This window comes from Centroberyx gerrardi, chromosome 7 (assembly GCF_048128805.1).
Source record: "Centroberyx gerrardi isolate f3 chromosome 7, fCenGer3.hap1.cur.20231027, whole genome shotgun sequence".
NCBI lineage: Eukaryota > Metazoa > Chordata > Actinopteri > Beryciformes > Berycidae > Centroberyx > Centroberyx gerrardi.
In genome coordinates, this window is record NC_136003.1 from 17,846,883 (window position 1) to 17,864,002 (window position 17,120).

General features: G+C 37.7%; 1 protein-coding gene across 3 annotated transcripts in view; it reads right to left on the minus strand.

Moving 5' to 3' along the window:
- Positions 1-3,358: 3,358 nt before the first annotated feature.
- The window catches only part of LOC139931527 (uncharacterized), a 32,899-nt gene continuing 19,137 nt past the window's right edge, over positions 3,359-17,120 (minus strand). For 2 of the 3 annotated variants that reach the window (XM_078284861.1, XM_078284862.1), the window contains 13 exons: positions 16,791-16,899; positions 16,542-16,675; positions 16,015-16,096; positions 15,799-15,877; positions 15,652-15,709; positions 15,394-15,467; positions 11,221-11,426; positions 10,887-11,131; positions 10,633-10,758; positions 9,554-9,701; positions 9,369-9,410; positions 6,095-6,346; positions 3,359-6,007 (listed from right to left, as the gene is read on the minus strand). In XM_078284861.1, coding sequence (XP_078140987.1) covers positions 5,982-6,007; positions 6,095-6,346; positions 9,369-9,410; positions 9,554-9,701; positions 10,633-10,758; positions 10,887-11,131; positions 11,221-11,426; positions 15,394-15,467; positions 15,652-15,709; positions 15,799-15,877; positions 16,015-16,096; positions 16,542-16,675; positions 16,791-16,899 — 1,581 coding nt within the window. In that variant the 3' untranslated portion in view covers positions 3,359-5,981. Of the gene's footprint in view, positions 6,008-6,094; positions 6,347-9,368; positions 9,411-9,553; positions 9,702-10,632; positions 10,759-10,881; positions 11,132-11,220; positions 11,427-15,393; positions 15,468-15,651; positions 15,710-15,798; positions 15,878-16,014; positions 16,097-16,541; positions 16,676-16,790; positions 16,900-17,120 lie in introns of those variants that run through there. The other variant, XR_013504999.1, reaches the window with a different exon arrangement.

Here is a 17,120-nt window from a genome sequence, read left to right on the forward strand (position 1 = left end):
ATGTCTCCACCTCTCTCCGGTTTACTCCCCTCCCTGCCCTTAGGGAGATCAAAGGGTTTAATGAAGAGGGAAAACAAATGCCTAATGACTCAGATAGGCCTATATGTCAGACACCACAAGTTTAAATGCATTGCGCAGAAATGCACAATATCATATTGTATTTGTACAAAAACACTACGATTTTTAAACATAAGGTTTCATACAAACATGCCCATATCCATTTAAACTTTTGAGACTGATCTTGTGCCTGTACATCGCCAAAGAATCCACAAATCATTTTTATGCTGACCAGAAAAAACCCCCCAAAAAAACAAGAACAAGAATTCCAGTTTGGGCTTTCAGCCTTCAAAATAAAAGCACAAAATTTAAATGTGTAAAAATATAGATTTAAACAATTTTCTTTTCATTTAATCATCAAATCCAATAAGTAAGATGGCAGATTAATGTTTGATGTCATAATACCATAATATGCACCATTTTTGCCGGGCCTCTGGGACCGGCCTAGAAGAGTGAAAGTAGCTAACTGACTGACTGCCCATTGTTGAAAGTCGCGAGAGAAGTGGCGTCAAGACCTACACAGTTATGGTGGTATACGTGATATTGCGTTGTTTGCAATGTTAGTGTTACAATGGAGTTGAATTGAATATCAAAATGATTGTTTACACGCACTTCCCAGGCAGGAACCCTTAAAATTGTACAAAGTGCCACTTATAATGTGATCTGGAGAACCCGTCGGATGTTGCCGCTACACATTGTTGGCAATGAACCAAAATAGATCGAAAACGAGTTTTGCAGGCATTTTGGGATTTTGAGTGATTTTGTTACTTTTATCTCATGGTGAATAATTATTTTCAGAAAACAAAAGGGAAAGTATTTATTTTTGTGGTTTTGTGAAGGGCAGTTGGCTAGCAAAACAAGTTAGCCAATAGGCTACTGTCTGCTGACCGCATCCACACCAGAGCAAGAGAGGAGCGGACTTAACGTTACTAACTTAACGTTACAGCTAATGTCCAGGAAAAAACACAGGTTTAGGAGTGTTAGCTAACAAGCGGTAGGACAGAGTCACTATGAGCGAAGCTACAGGTAGCTGCTGGTCGTGTCAGATATCCATCAGTCCAAGGGCGGATATTTCATTTCACTGTTGGGGGGGACAATAAACAGAAAAATTTCTCAAGAGCAATTCCTGAAGGGGACACCAAAGGTGCCGCCAAAAGTACTGTTGTATTAAATGTATATAGAGGTCCATTATGAAACATTTCCATAAGCACTTCATTCCTTTCTTATGAAGATTTTATCAAATTGCCTTTGATATTACTGGGGTCTTTCTACTTGGTGTTTCGGTGCACTGAAAAATGATCGGATGTCTGTTTTTCTTTTCTCTGCCATTTTAACTGACCTGGCTGGCTGACAAATAGACACACACACACACACACACACACACACACACACACACCCCACACACACACACACACACACAGCATGCAGGTTATTTACAGTAGTAGGTGAGATGCAACACCCATTAACTGAACTAAAGCTAATATATGCCTAATTAGATTTAGTTTTCCCGAAAAAGCAGATCTCTAATGTTTTGCTGTCAATGGACCCCCCTGTCCCCCCCGTAATTTCCGCCCATGGGTACGGAGCAGCCGCGTCTCCTAATGCATGTATGTCTATGGAGGCAGGAGGTCTATCCACAATTAAAATCCTCATAACTCACTGAATTTTCCACCGATTTTCAAGCGGTTTGGTTTGTTACAAATGCCAGACATGTATTTATGATACAGGATGCTTGGTTAAATGAAAATGCGGGTTTTCATACCAAAATTATCTTTGGTAGATGGTAACAGTAATATTTCTATAATATAATATTTAAGATTAACTTACCCTACGTAATTAGGTTCTAAGTATATTCTTTTTTTCTTACTGCATGTAAAATGGCTGCCACTATGTAATTTTGTTTATAATTTTGGAAATAAATGAAGACTTAATTCTTAAAAAAAGACCCTGAAGTAAGTTTCTGGCAGGCTTCATAGCGTTCTGGACTTTTACACATTGACAGCAAAACATTAGAGATCTGCTTTTTCGGGAAAACTAAATCTAATTAGGCATATATTAGCTTTAGTTCAGTTAATGGGTGTTGCATCTCACCTACTACTGTAAATAACCTGCATGCTGTGTGTGTGTGTGTGTGTGTGTGTGTGTGTGTGTGTGTGTGTGCGTGTGTGTGTGTGTGTGTGTGTGTGTGTGTGTGTGTGTCTATTTGTCAGCCAGTCAGTTAAAATGGCAGAGAAAAGAAAAACAGACATCCGATCATTTTTCAGTGCACCGAAACGCCAAGTAGAAAAACCCCAGTAATATCAAAGGCAATTTGATAAAATCTTCATAAGAAAGGAATGAAGTGCTTATGGAAATGTTTCATAATGGACCTCTATATACATTTAATACAACAGTACTTTTGGCGGCACCTTTGGTGTCCCCTTCAGGAATTGCTCTTGAGAAATTTTTCTGTTTATTGTCCCCCCCAACAGTGAAATAAAATATCCGCCCTTGTGAGCGCATGACCTTGCACTCATGTGGCCGGCTCCTTAGGCCACTCAGCCATGATGACATTCCTCTACTTTCACTTAATTTCACGTAAATCCTGTACTTTCTTGCTTCCCCTTAAGGTGTCCTGAAAGACTAATTCACTGGTGGAGGCTTGCTATGCCTAGGCCTGAAAAAGTGCCAGCAGGCTTACCTTTCTTGGTCCCCGGCGCAGAGAAAACAAGAAGTAGTCCTGGCTTTGTCCATGCAAACATGGGGAAAGTCACGATACACACCTTGGCTCTTTTTCTTAATTCCTCTCTACTTTAGCTTCAGTTAGCTTCAGCTTACATGCATGATATTGGTCAGCCTGCTTACTATGTGGGAGTAACGGGCTCCCGATCTCAGTGAAGAAACAAGATGGCAGAGAAAATGAAACTTAAATTTCTGGCTCTGTGATCCTATGATGTGCTACGTGCCACAGCCGACCAATGACATTCGCATTTATAGGGCTGGCCCCGCTGTTGCGGTCCAGCCAAAAACAATTCAACCCTCACATACTTTATTATTTACCATCTGCAAGGGTACATTTCCAAGCCGTTTATTATAGGAAATATTTAGTTACAAAATATTTAGTAAAAAAAAATAGTAGTTAGTAGTAGAGTAGTAAAGTAGTAAAAAAAAAAGTAAAGTAGTAAAACTTCTTCACATTGCTCGCATATCGTTAGCATCATTTTGTGGATTGTTTTCCTATGGCTGGTTTTTCAAATGGTAAAACATTTTAAGAACATTTCACAGGACTACAAAGAATCAAAGTAATCACACACCACAAGAGTCAATTTATTATAAGGAAGTTGCCAGGCTGTAGCCTAGTCAACTTGTCATTTATTAAGCACATTTCTCCCACCATAATTTCCTTGTGCAGTAGCAAAACAACACACACCAGGGACATGACACACTGCCGAGGGAAACCAATAGAATACTTTAAACACATTCTCTTAGGGGACACAAATGTTGGCATGTTCAGACCAGAAGCAGATTTCTACGTGGTCCAGCAGCCTCCTAGAGTAAATAAACACACAGAGGACAAATGTCCCTTTAAAGTTAAGTAGCAGACCCCATGTTCATTTGCCATGTGATATCAGAGACGGTATTATATAGAGGAGACAGGACACAGGTAAGCTATACACTGACCAATGGTACATTCAAATATAAAAAATAAAAACTGGATTATGAAAAAGGTCATGTATCTGTCACTGATAACCTCTGATATATAAAAAGCATGTATTCGATTTTGTATATAAATTCAAATGATTGTAAATTAAGATCGCTATTTCAATATTTCAATTATGGAAAAAAAAATACAATATACAGGAATCATACAGTTGAAACAACAAAACAAGTATCCAGCAGAAGCAAGCAGTGGTTTGATAAATGGTTAACAAAAGACATTTCAAACCCCTCCCACTGGACGATATCTGGAAACAAGACTTGAAGTCGGACTGTCTGAATTGGCAGACTATCTGGTCTAATGTATCCTTATCATCCAGAAACCCTAATCATCGGATGATCCATTTCAAACTCATCCACAGATCCTACTCGACTCCCAGAGGACTACACCAAATGAAGTGTAGACCTGATCCGCAATGCTCTTTTTGCCCAGGTAACACCTTGGGCACTTACAGTATATACACATGATTTGGGAATGTCCCAGTGTAAATTCATTCTGGAAAGATGTAGCCAGCATCATGTCTATTATCATGACCAGGACAATCCCACACTCACAAACATTCTTATTGCTCAACGACACCTCCTCTACAGAAGTGTCTATCCAGAACAAACGCATTCTCTTTGCTGGCTTAACCGCAGCCAAGAGGATGACAGGCTGTCGCTGGAAGCCACCACATACCTTAGCAATCAGGGGATGGCTCTTAGCCAGTGGTGGGTAGAGTACTGAAAATCTATACTCAAGTAAAAGTACAATTACTCCCATAAAAAATGACTCAAGTAAAAGTGAAAATTACCATTTGAGAAACCTACTCAAGTAAAAGTAAAAAAGTACCTGGTTACTTTCCATTTTAATATTTTTTAGGGTGTGGGGGCCAGTGCAAAATAATGAAAAAACAGCACTTGTTGATAAAACTTTCTTAGCCCTTTATAAAACAGAATATAAGTCTGTTTAACTCTAGTATTTACAGACATTATCAAAGTAACCAAACCTATTACAGCCCAAAATGCAGTAGATACCGAATACAATACAATTAATTAAAACTCAGATTTTCTGTTCTGTAGTATTACTCCCTGTACCAAGACCTCAGTCAATCAACTAGACAATGAAAACTTCTTTCCATTCACATTTTTCATTTGGGGATACCCATTTGTTGGAAGCTGCCTCTTGTTCTGGGTTTTGCTCCGTCATCATCGCATCGTTGTCAAAAGACAGGTGGTGCTTATTTTTCTTCCAGGCAGCAACTTGGCATCTGCAGTAGAGATGCTCCTCGCGCGCTCTCCCCCCTACACTCAATCCCCGCATTTAGAGCAGACTAGTTGTAACAAAGGTATAAATGGCAAATGTAGTGAAGTAAAAAGTAGATTACTGGCTCAAAAATATACTTGAATAAAGAGTAGAAGTACAGTTTAAAAAAAGGAACTAAAAGTACTCGTTCCTTAAAAAAAACTACTTTTTTACTTATGTGTGTTACTTGTAATGTGTTACTACCCACCCTTGCTCTTAGCTTATAGGGACATAGCACAACTTGAGCTATCCACTGCTAAACTTCATCATGCCGAACATCAACATAATGGCCAAAATAGAACCATGCATCATATTTGAAAATGATGGTTCATTTCCTATTAATGTGTTGATGTACATAAAGAATGAACTCCATCTGTTCATAAATTTCATGATCTGAGAGAATAGCAACGGTTACTACACCCTATATGTGTCACAAATTAGTGCATACTTTTTTAGTTATTCATTTCTTTTATTATTATCATTATTGTCATTATTACTATTATTATAATTGATCATCTCTAATTAGAAGTCCTAATCAATCTTGCTTTATATAGTAGGGTTTGCCCAGGGGAGGGATGGGGAGGAATATATGTACGGCGATGTGTGTGTTATTTATGAGAGTTTGTGGTTGTAAGTGTATGTATGTGGGTGGATGGGGGGTTGTAGACGCTCACCCCTACCCTCCCAACACAACTCTCTGTAAGTGTGAGCGTTAATTTATTTACGTTTTGTGTCTTATTGGATGTTGATTTGTTCATGGAAAATTACAAAACTATGTCAACAATTCAATGAATGTACACTGCTCATAAGGCATACCTGATTGACAATAAAAAAAAAAAGTTGATCACAAAAAAAAACAATAGACATTTCTACTCTGGCTAAATTGAAGGACAAATAAAAAAAAAGACTTTCACTTCACTTGTGAGACATCTTCAGAGATAAATCACCTGTGGGAACACGGTGCTGCAACTGGAAAAGAAAAGAGAAAGCATGTCACTCAACTGTATCATTGCACTAACTGCAGTAAACGAGACTTGTTGAATTGTTTGTTCTTACCCAGATCCTCGATAAGACCTGGTTGATTTTGTTTGAGAGCCTTGTAGAATGCTGACATTGCTGCTGATCCTGCTGCCCGCACAACAGTAAGCAACTCTCTCATTTGCTCCTGACTGGGCTTTATATTACTGATTCTGGCGTACATCTCCTGTGTGATCACATGCTCCGCTCGAAGGTCATCTGCTATAGCCATCACCTCTGAGACTCGCTGAATTAAATCACTGCTGTACCTCTGGAAAAACTCTGTTGCGCCTGTCAGAAAAGTTAGGTTGTATATTAATTGACTTGCAAACCACCCATACAAATAGTAACACAATTACCACATAAGATAATGAGTTGCACTTTGATGTTGAGTAGCAATATCACAGGAATAACACAGAAAATGTAAAAAAAAATAAAAATAAACATATATATAAACATATATATCTATAAGATATCTATAAGCCTCTTAAATTGTTGCCCACTTGTTGATTTGATTCGGGTGAAAATATAGGGCCCTATTTTTGTGCCAGCACAGATCAAGAATGATCTTGCACCAGCAAAGGTGCAATTTTGTTGAGCGCAAGCAGATTTTTTCTGCCTGTGCCTGAAATTTTGTGGCAAACATGGCAGCACAGATGGAGGTGAAACAAAATATTTTAGTTTTTTCAACTAATGTTTGGTACATATTTGCAAGGTATAAAATGAAGGGAAGTTAGAAGATTATTTATTCAATTTGTTAGGGAAAAAACAATGAGAATGAGATTATAAATTGAAAATGTCAGGCAAACAAACAGCATTTCCTGAACATGCGAGAAAAAAATGCAGAAATGCCAATCCGGGGATAATCAATGCCAATCCGTGAATCCGATATCAATCCGAGGTAATATTTTTTAAGTATGAGCTGTAGGTCCTGCTCAGACTTGCCGTTGCTGTCCATCTTCACTTTTCACGTTTATTTCTGGAAAGTAGCAAGTAGCACCGGCAATATGCGAGTAAGGCAGATCATGTACCAGGCTAGATTAAGGGGTGATTCCTACCAATATCTGTCATCTTCAATTGTTTGTAGGAGGATAATTCTCCTTCAAAGTCTGAAAATCAGTGTGTGGTTTTAAGAGACTTCACCTGAACACCCAAGTGTTCATAATGATATTGCTAATTATTTTAATAATTATTTTGTCAACAAGGTTGAGAAACTGAGGCATGATGACCAGATCAGATGGTGGACTATCCTTTGTATTAATTAAAGGTCTTATCATGAATGGTAAAAACTGCAAATTTCAATTCCAATCAGTAGATGTAGAAAGGATAGAGAAACTAATCTTACAGTTGAATGTTGACATAATTTGGATGGAGAATTATTGAAAATGAGTTCTAGTTTTATTAATTTGAGTTCTGAGGAGGGTGTATGCCCCCAGGAATGGAAACTTGCTAAGGTTATTCTTTTACCTAAGAACACGAAAGAAAGTTTTACAGGTTTGAATTGTAGACCAATAAATATTCTCCCTGTCTTGAGCAAGCTTATGGAGAAAGTAGTTTTCAGTCAGATCTCAAGGTATGTTGTTTATGCTGTTAATGACTTGAATGCCGAATTCCAGCATGCTTTTAAGTAAGGTCACCCTACATGTACAGCATTAACGCAGATGATACTGTCCTGAGGTATAGTCCAGTACAGTTAAAAAAGATCTGCAAAAGCTTCAGATAGTACAGAACGGAGCAGCACGCCTTGTACTCAACTGTTCAGTAAGACAGGAGGTGGATGGAATGCATGCCAGACTGTCATGGTTAAAGGTGGAGGAGAGACTGGTTTGCAGTCTTTTAACCTTTTTTTTTTTAAAATACATGTATTCATCAACAGCCAAGCTGTCCTTTCTCATGATTACCTCCACCAAGGAGGTCATGTTTTCACGCGCGTCTGTGTGTTTGCCCAACACTATTGGCTTGGTACATCTTGTACATTGGTATATGCTTTTCATTGTGTACATAACATATTTCTATGTTTTGATTTTATCCTTTTATCTTAACTGATGTGGGATTGGGATAGGAGTGAGTGTTTCTTGTTGATTGTTGACCTTGTATTGTGTCTGAATTGTATTTGTACTGTGTTGTAGGTTGTGTTTTTATGTGTGTAATGTGTTTGTACCATGTATTATGTAGTGTTTTTATCTGTGGACCCCAGGAAGAGTAGCTGTTAGAAATTGTAACAGTAAATGGGTATCCAAATAAAATAAAAAAAATAATTATTTCATGTTTTTACGGTAGTAGACCAACATTTATCATACATTTTTAAAACCATGCTAAATTTGCAATAGCACAGGGATCATTAAACATGATATTCAAAAAAGTTTACTTTTAACAGTAAAAAAAACTTTTTGGAGCATTTCCCATATGCACTCCTCTGTCACAGTCATGATAAAATGGCTTCTTCCTAAATGTGTAGTCAAATGACAAAAAGCTGTGTAACATTGGCCAGATAAAGGCAATGGGTCAACTTAAACACTGGCTCATCTTACTCCACTCTCACCTACAGGTTATACCACAGCATGTTGATTTTTCCCTTTTTTGAAAACAGAAACTTGTGTTTAGGGTAATTTTTGTTCTATTTTAAGCAGAACACATTGCTGGATACTCGCCATTTTTGAAACACTCCGTGTTTACATTTTTTTTTTCTCCAAATAAAATGGATGAAGGATATACAAACACTTCAGGGTTACATTAGAAATATTATTATTTGGTAATGATAGTAAATATTTAAGAGCTGTCACAACCGCAACAAAGCAGTCACAACTCAAACACCTGTCTTTTGGCCAAATGTAGACTAACACGCATAATCAATTGAAAATCTGAGATAATGTTCTGGTGAGGGTTTATATAATGTCATTAATCAGAAACTATCAAATTCGGGGCGTCCTGGTGGCTCAGTAGTCTAAGACACGTATCATGTAACTGTGATGTTCAAATCCGACCCAGGACCTTTGTCGCTTGTTATCCCCCTGTCTATCTAATGAAAGTGAAAATGTGTCTCTGGGCATCATTACACACAGAAAACATGGTGACAAGGACTTCAGTATCTCTTAAAAAGGGACATAATCCAAACTTGGCTGCATTTCTGGAGTATTGTGTATACTGTATATCTACACCTCCCACACAATGACATCATTTCCTCTTGGGAGAGGCATTTTTGGTCAGTGTGCCATGGCGGGGAGCACACTGTATTTAAAGGGAACGAGAGGAGATGATTTGACTTTATTCATGAAGATAGGGCCCAGAGGTGAGAGACAAGTACAGGGCTTACCCAGAGTAGGAGTTAGTTGTGGCTCTTCAAAACCTGATGCAGCTGAAAGAAAAAACCACGAAAGCAGCAATCAGTGACAACTGCTTTTGATACAGTAAACAGTACCTTTCTTGTTCACCATGGATGTTAAAAAAACACTGAGAATTATTTGCAAATACTAACCCTGATTTGACAGTCAAACTAACCTGCAAGTGGAACTAGAGACTCCCACACTCTCTGGTCATTATTTCTTCTGTCCATTAGGATCAATCTTACAGTCTCTGCCCCTGACTCCAGAAACACCTGAAAGGTGGGGTGGTAGTTTGGACTGTAGTCACAGTCAAACATCCCACTCTGAAAAATCAAATAGAAAAATTGTCAGATGGATCATCATCCCTGACACACCAGAGACTAGTAACATGAGCAAAAGCAAGTTGTGTTATCACAATGTTGTTATGACCCAGTGGGGGTCATGTATGCTGGCATGTTCTGTAGTATGTATGTTGGCATATTCTGTTGATCCAGGTGATTGGAGGGGTGTGTCCTATGTGCTGATTGGCCTGTGGATGACAGTTCCAGGGATATAAGGCCAGAGGACAGCTGATACTGTGGGCTCTCTCTTCTTCCCTGCTCCTAACCAGCCAGACCATGTTGTGATGCAGCTGCCGACTTTGTAACTAAGCTCCAGTAACTTGTATGCAGTTACAGTATTTAAGGACCATGAGTTATCTGTAAATACCTATTCCAGTAGCAGCTCCAGGCCTGTAGAGGTGGGTAGCCTTTTTGTTTAAGTACTGTTTTCTCATGTTTTGTTTAGGGAGTTAGGTTAGCTACCTATGTTCTTTTGTTTCCCTTTATTTTTGATAGGTAAGTTAGACCTGGTTTTGTATACCTTTGTTTATTGTTTTGGCTATGCCCACCCTGAAGCAAAAGGTGAACCGGAGAATAAACCTGCTACTTCTGACTGTTATCCCGTTTTTCTGGTCTTCCTTGGAAGTGGGGAAAAGTGGGGAGTCACCCTCATTTCAGTTGTGTCCAGTTCCCCTAGGCTGGGCATAACAATGTGAACTCAACAATTGGGATAAAAATAGTAAAGAAGGTCTAACATCATCTAATACGAAACATACCTAAGGTTCAAATGGTTCAATGTGGTGATCATATTACTGAGACTGATGGAACTGAAATGGACGGAATGATCAATCATCCAGGCAGAAAAACATGCAAAAAGCCTGCACTACTTAAGACCACCAGCATGCACCACCAAGTTTTTCCCTCTCATGCTTACTTGTGGTTGTATCTCTGCCCCTGTCTCTGCAACCGTTTCACAGCCGAGGCCATAACCCCCTTTAGGGCTCAAAGTGCAGTTGGAACTGGTTTGAATGAAAGTACATCCCCTTTGATGACTCTCCACCTTCAAAGAGAGGATGAGCAAACGTTTAGTAAAAATACTATAACCTGATTCACAATAATTCTAAGAAATGATTAAAACAGAAGGTTCGTTAAACTTATTATACTTAATATTTACTTAACTTACATTACCTCACAAATTGGCACATTCCTTGGTAACAAAAGCACATTTAGTGTACAGCTCTGGTTTGCAGCTGTTCGTTGGAACAGCAGTACTTGTCCTTGTACTGGGCGGCGAGAGAACCATCTTCTGAAGAGGCCGTACAGAGAGAGAGTTGTGACATCAACTATCACGTGTGTGGTAGTCATACGATTTGGCTGCACTTCCTCCATTTTGCCATCAATTACATGAGCCACCAACAACTTGTCAGGATCATCTGAAAAGTCAGAACTGAAATGATTAATTGATCAGTCGTACTTCACCAGTGTCAAGTATATAGCTGCAAAGCAACTAATGTTAACTAACCAGAGAGAATTTCACAGTGAGGGAGATGCAGCTGATGGACACAACACTGAGGGCATTGAATGCTGAACAAAGGCCCTGCTGGTGTCAAGGTGCTCAGTAAGTTGTCCCAGTCAACAGTCCTGTAAAACACTTCTCCTTTCTTTTCCATCTCAAACACCAATCCAGTGGAAGCACACTGAAAGAGCCCCGGCCCAGGGCAATCAAGTCTGAACAGGACAGACAGCAGCAGGACAACAGAGACAGATACATCTGGTGAGTTATTGGTGATAATTACAGTGCCTTGAAAAAGTATTCAGACTTTTTGCACATTTTGTTGTGTATTGCACTCTATTCTATCAAAGTGAAAAATGTCCCAGTGTTATTATATATCAGCACTCATGGAATGCCTCTTGTCCAATCAAATTACTCAACCGGAACTAACTGTTGTATAAAATTAAAATAACAGAAATGTATTTTGCACAAGTATTCAATCCCTTTGCTTTGTTTGGTTTAAACAGCCACAATAGCAAAATCTTTTATCTTTTACTCATATGTCATATTCAGATTGTATTTAGTGGTTCTTTGCGATCAACTTTTTATTGAATTTCTCTATAGAAGGGGTTCAGACATTTTACATTGACATTTTACATTTTTTAAGAAAAAGAAAAACATATTTGTCCCTTTACCCCTCCCTCCTCCCCTCTTGCCATCACCCACAGAATTTACAAATATATGAAAATACAACTGAAATCTGATGGCTAACCCTCTATGTCCCCATAATTTATCCCCATATTATCCTCCCGCACTCACCCATCCCCATATCCCCTGTACGTACCCCCCCCACACACACACATTCAATAAATAATAGGAAATAGTAGTAATAATGAAAAAATAAAATACAATAAAGTAAATAAAAAATAAATGAATAAACAAAATTAATAAAAATAAAAGTAATAAAAAATAATTAACTGATTTAGCTCTGTTACAATTGTGATAATTTTCTTCCAGGCCTCAACTGTTTCATGACTAGCCTCATTGAGTTTTGCTGTTGATAATTCCATTATTAGAATATCTAATAACAACTGAATCCATTGATGTATTGGGAGAGCATGTGGATGTTGCCATCTCATGACTAACATTTTTTGTGCAGCAGTACAACCAGCCAGCCAGAGATGTTTTTGATTTAAAGACATGTTGAAAGAAGTATCATCATTTAAGAGCATCAGAACTGGGGAATCAGACAAAGGTGTATGTATTGCCTTGGATAGGAAATCAATTACTGCCGTCCAAAAGGTTTTTACCGGGGGGCATTCCCACATCATATGTAAATAGGTTCCTAGATAATTTAGTGTATATAAAGTGCAGTTAGGTGTTGCAGTAAAATTCATCAAGTGTCTTTTCTTAGGGGTTGAATAATATCTGTGTATAAACTTAAAATGGATCAGCTGATTTTAACAATTTATAGATTGAGCATAGTCAGAAAGATCTGTATTCCAAATTTCCAAAAAATCCAATGTCCATTGGGAAGATCAATTAATTTGTTAATCAGTTCAACAACCGGATGAACTGGAAGTTGCATGTTCCATGGAACGCCATAAGCCAGCATAGCTGATCTAAACTAATGCAAAAAGAAGGATTTTCCAGGTAAATTAAATGATTCTTTAAGGTCTTGGAAGGGCTGAAGCCCATTTCTATCCATAATGTCCCCTAAGAAACGGACTCCAGGATTTGACCATTGGGATGAGATAAAAGGACGGCCACCTGGTCTGAGGGCCGTATTATTAAATATTGGAGTAAATGAGAGCCACTTGGTCGACCATTTGTATTGTTTTTTCATATTACGCCAGACTGAAATACCGTGTGCAATTTTTGGACCATATTTTTGTTTCAGTTGTCTCAGAGAGGTTTCAGTAAAGACTAACTCTTCAATAGCAATTGGTGTAACAATGTTTCTCTCAATGATGAGCCAGGGGGTTGTAGATTCAGAACAGAACCATTTCAAAAGTTGAGCAAAATGTAATGCCTGGCAATACATTTTTAGATTTGGAAGTGCTAAACCACTTGTCTCTTTTTTTTTCTTAAGATGAATAAGTTTAATTCTCGCCTTCTTACCTCTCCATAAGAAATGGATTATATAACCATGCATCTTCTCCCAGTAACCAGGAGGTGGAGGCAAAGGCAACATAGAACTACAAAAATTAACTCTAGGAAGTACATTCATTTTTATATTGGAGATTCTACCTGTCAGAGAGATGGGTAGTTTCTGCCATCTCGTAAGGTCCGATTTTACCAGTTTGATAATTCTATTATAATTCTTTGAAATAATTTTATCCAGTGATGAGAATATTTCTATTCCTAAATATCTAAAATGAGAGACGATTGGTATCTTGAAAATAGCAGCTTCATCTTTAGCAGTTGCATTGCAACGATAACAATGATTAACGCTAATGATGATTTTGTCCAGTTTATTTTACAGCTAGATACTGAACTGAAGTTTTCAAAGATATGCGGCACATTGTGAAGAGAATTCTGAACATTTTCAAGAAAAATTAATATATCATCTGCATATAATGAAATGAAATGATCTGTTGAATTGAGTCTTATTGGTTTAACCTGTTTCGATTGCCGTATAGCCTGTGCAAGCGGTTCCAAAGATAAAATACACAACACTGGGCTTAATGGATCCCCCTGTCGGCTACTCCTTGTAATCCTAAATGGAGCAGAACATATATTGCCAGTAGCTACTGACGCTGATGGATTGGCATATAATATTTTGATCAGATTGATAAAGCTACTACTCAACTCAAAAGCATTTAAAACCTCCCACAGATATGCCCATTCCAAACGATCAAATGCTTTTTCAGCATCAACCGATAAAACTGCCCGTGTTGTTACTTCTGATCCCACCACGTGTAAAACCAGGTGCATATTGTCAGATGAAAATAGTTTTTAATAAATCCACTCTGGTCTGGGTGGACCAATTTATGTATGTGTTTTTCTAAGCGTAATGCAAGAACTTTAGAGAAAAGCTTAACTTCTGAGTTAATCAATGATACTGGACGATAATGGGAGCACTGAGTAGGATCTTTGTCTTTTTTAAGCAGCAATGATATCAGAGCAGTATTCACAGTCCTGCCCCACGCCGTGTGTGTTCAATTCTATGCACTGAAGCACTGCGACACGGTATTCCACTAAAGTTGCTTAAATACCACAAGATAATAACATTACCTAGCAGAAGACGAGTTACTGTTTACAAATCCCTGTTACTAACTGTGGAATGTTAAGTTTCACTTTTGTTTCCACAGCAGGAGACTGTGGATTTAGTACAATGCTGCTGGTCTGCTGTCTGTACATCTCCGCATGACGTGATGCACACATCAGGCGCATTAGAGATCAATTTAGATCATCTTCTATACACTGACCAACTTGATGTTGTGCCTCTGTATGGGAAACACTGCATCTCACAGTCAAAGACGCCCTCCAGAGGCCATCTGACAAAGCGTATCATCTCACGAAGCGACAGGTGTCTGACTGACTGCCTGACCTGAATTTGCCACGTGTTGCCCTTGGCTGCGCCGTGGGAAAAATGTACTATATGGTTCATTCATGGATGGCATTAGAGTCTAGTTCTTGAAGTTTAAAAGAAAACATAAATCATCCAATTCCAATCACTATAACTGAAAATACAGAAGGTACTGATTCAGTGGGTTTTTCCAGTCCATTTTTACTATAGAAGTCAATGGAGAAATTGGACCGGATAAACTCAAATATTTCAAATTCTGTATTTTCCCAAACTGTGATGGGAGGGTGATGATTTCTATTTTCTCTGAAATTTCAAGAACTGGATATGAATGTCATCCATAAATTAATCATATACTGTATCCTATTATGCTTAGGTATAGCTACACCCTAAAATTCAGGGAATACTTGTACAAACTCAATTTCTGTTATTTTAATTTATACATTCACATAAATTTAATAAGTTTTGTTTTCTCTCTCTTTTGTTTTCTCTTTTTGATAGAGTAGAATGTTATGCATAGAACTCAAGACACAAAATCCTGAATAAATGCATTTTGAAATATGTATCCTTTTGAAAGACACTGTATTTTGGGTGGTAAGGTGATTACTGCAAACTACTGCAAGCACGAATTTGTGAAAAAAAAAAATTGAGTTAAAATAATTGTTGTACAGTACCTGTAACTTGGTTTGTGGTCATCAGTTTCATGAAGAATGTGAGGACTTAATACTGTCACACCTGACACATGACTCTGTATTCAGATAAAAAGAACACAGTAACACTTTGCAATAACCAAGCATTATTTAACATTTGTTAATTGTTTTACAAATAGTTTATGTAATATCATGAATGGATTATGAATAGTTATAGGGAACACAAAGTTCTGTCATCAATTTGAATGTTCAGTTTGGATAATCAATCAAGAAGAACTTTACCTGTGCATGTGCCATGGGCTGAAAGTCAGATGCAGCTTTTGGTTTGAGTGGCTCAACACTGGGGAATAAACATTTCAAAATTCAGAATAGTTTTTAATCCTTGCAATTCTAATTAACAGTTCTAAAAACAATTTAACAACATCTTACCATGTCATTGGTGTTTCTTTGTTGGGGTTGCCTAATTTATCATAGCATTTCTTCCCCCTCTGATACTCCTCAGTGACATCTGAAACAAATATAATTAAGATTGACTGCACTATTGACCGTCATTAAATTAATGGGCAAATTTTATTCTGTGAAAAATTATTCACAGTATTTATAGTAAGCTACATGATTGGTTTCCTTTCAACATTTTCTCCTTACCTGGGATTGAGTTATCATCCGTCTTGAGTGACAGCTCAATTGATCTCTTCATATTTTGATCAAGGGTCTTCAAGATGTATTTCTAATTCAGCATTTGTAATCATTATCATTTACACAAATACTTTGTTCTCAGTGCAAAATTAACTGAACCATACCAGAATTAACTGTCCAGATATATGGAGGTCAAAACAGTTGATAGCTAAGCATATGTTACATTTTTTTTCCTCTTGTGAGAATACCAGACTAATAACAATACTTGTACATCTTTGTAACAGTGCATGGAAGAATTTTATGGAGGTCTCAAAATGATGTTTTTTACACTTACATCCATGAAAAACCTTCATGTGAATGATGACCTCATACGATTCACCAATAGTGCATATTTGTGAATATTAGTCACAGGCACATGACTTCACAGGAAGTTAACTGACAAAATTAGGCCTATGTTCCAGATGGATTTGACAATAATGTGCAGCACAATTTGCTGCTATATTATGAAAAATTTTGTAATACAAAATGTGGCAAACCATCAGCTTCCTCATCTGATCCAGCATTTCATCCTTTGCCTTGTTGAACATGGTGTTCTTTGAATCCTTCAGGTGCTTCTCAATTGTGTCCCTCATGTTTTTCAGCATGTCCTTTCCGCTGTATGTTGCTGCTTCTACAATACAACAGAAACAATATTGTCACACTTCATTTTGCTGTTAAGCTAAAGGTGAATGTAAATGTGTATCACTATATTGTCAGTCTGCATCTGCCATGGTCTTGTTTCTTACTTTCATAGCATGGTTGCATGGAATCCTTGATTGAGTTTGTTAGTCTACCATAGATTTGTTTCTTTTTCTCACGGATGTAGTCATTGAGGTTTGTCTTCAATTTTGCTTCCTTATAGAGAGAATAAACAAAGTGTAAATAAACACTCCACTTAATAGCAAAGCGACTTGCAATAAGATAATAAATAAAAATGAATAATGAAAAAATGCTGTCTCCAAAATATGCATTCATAAATCAAGTTACATTTCTGTAGCTCATTAGTCTCAAAGAATCCTGGTATATTCATATTCATGTTCTTTTATGTTCTTTCAATTTCCCCATGGGGATCATTA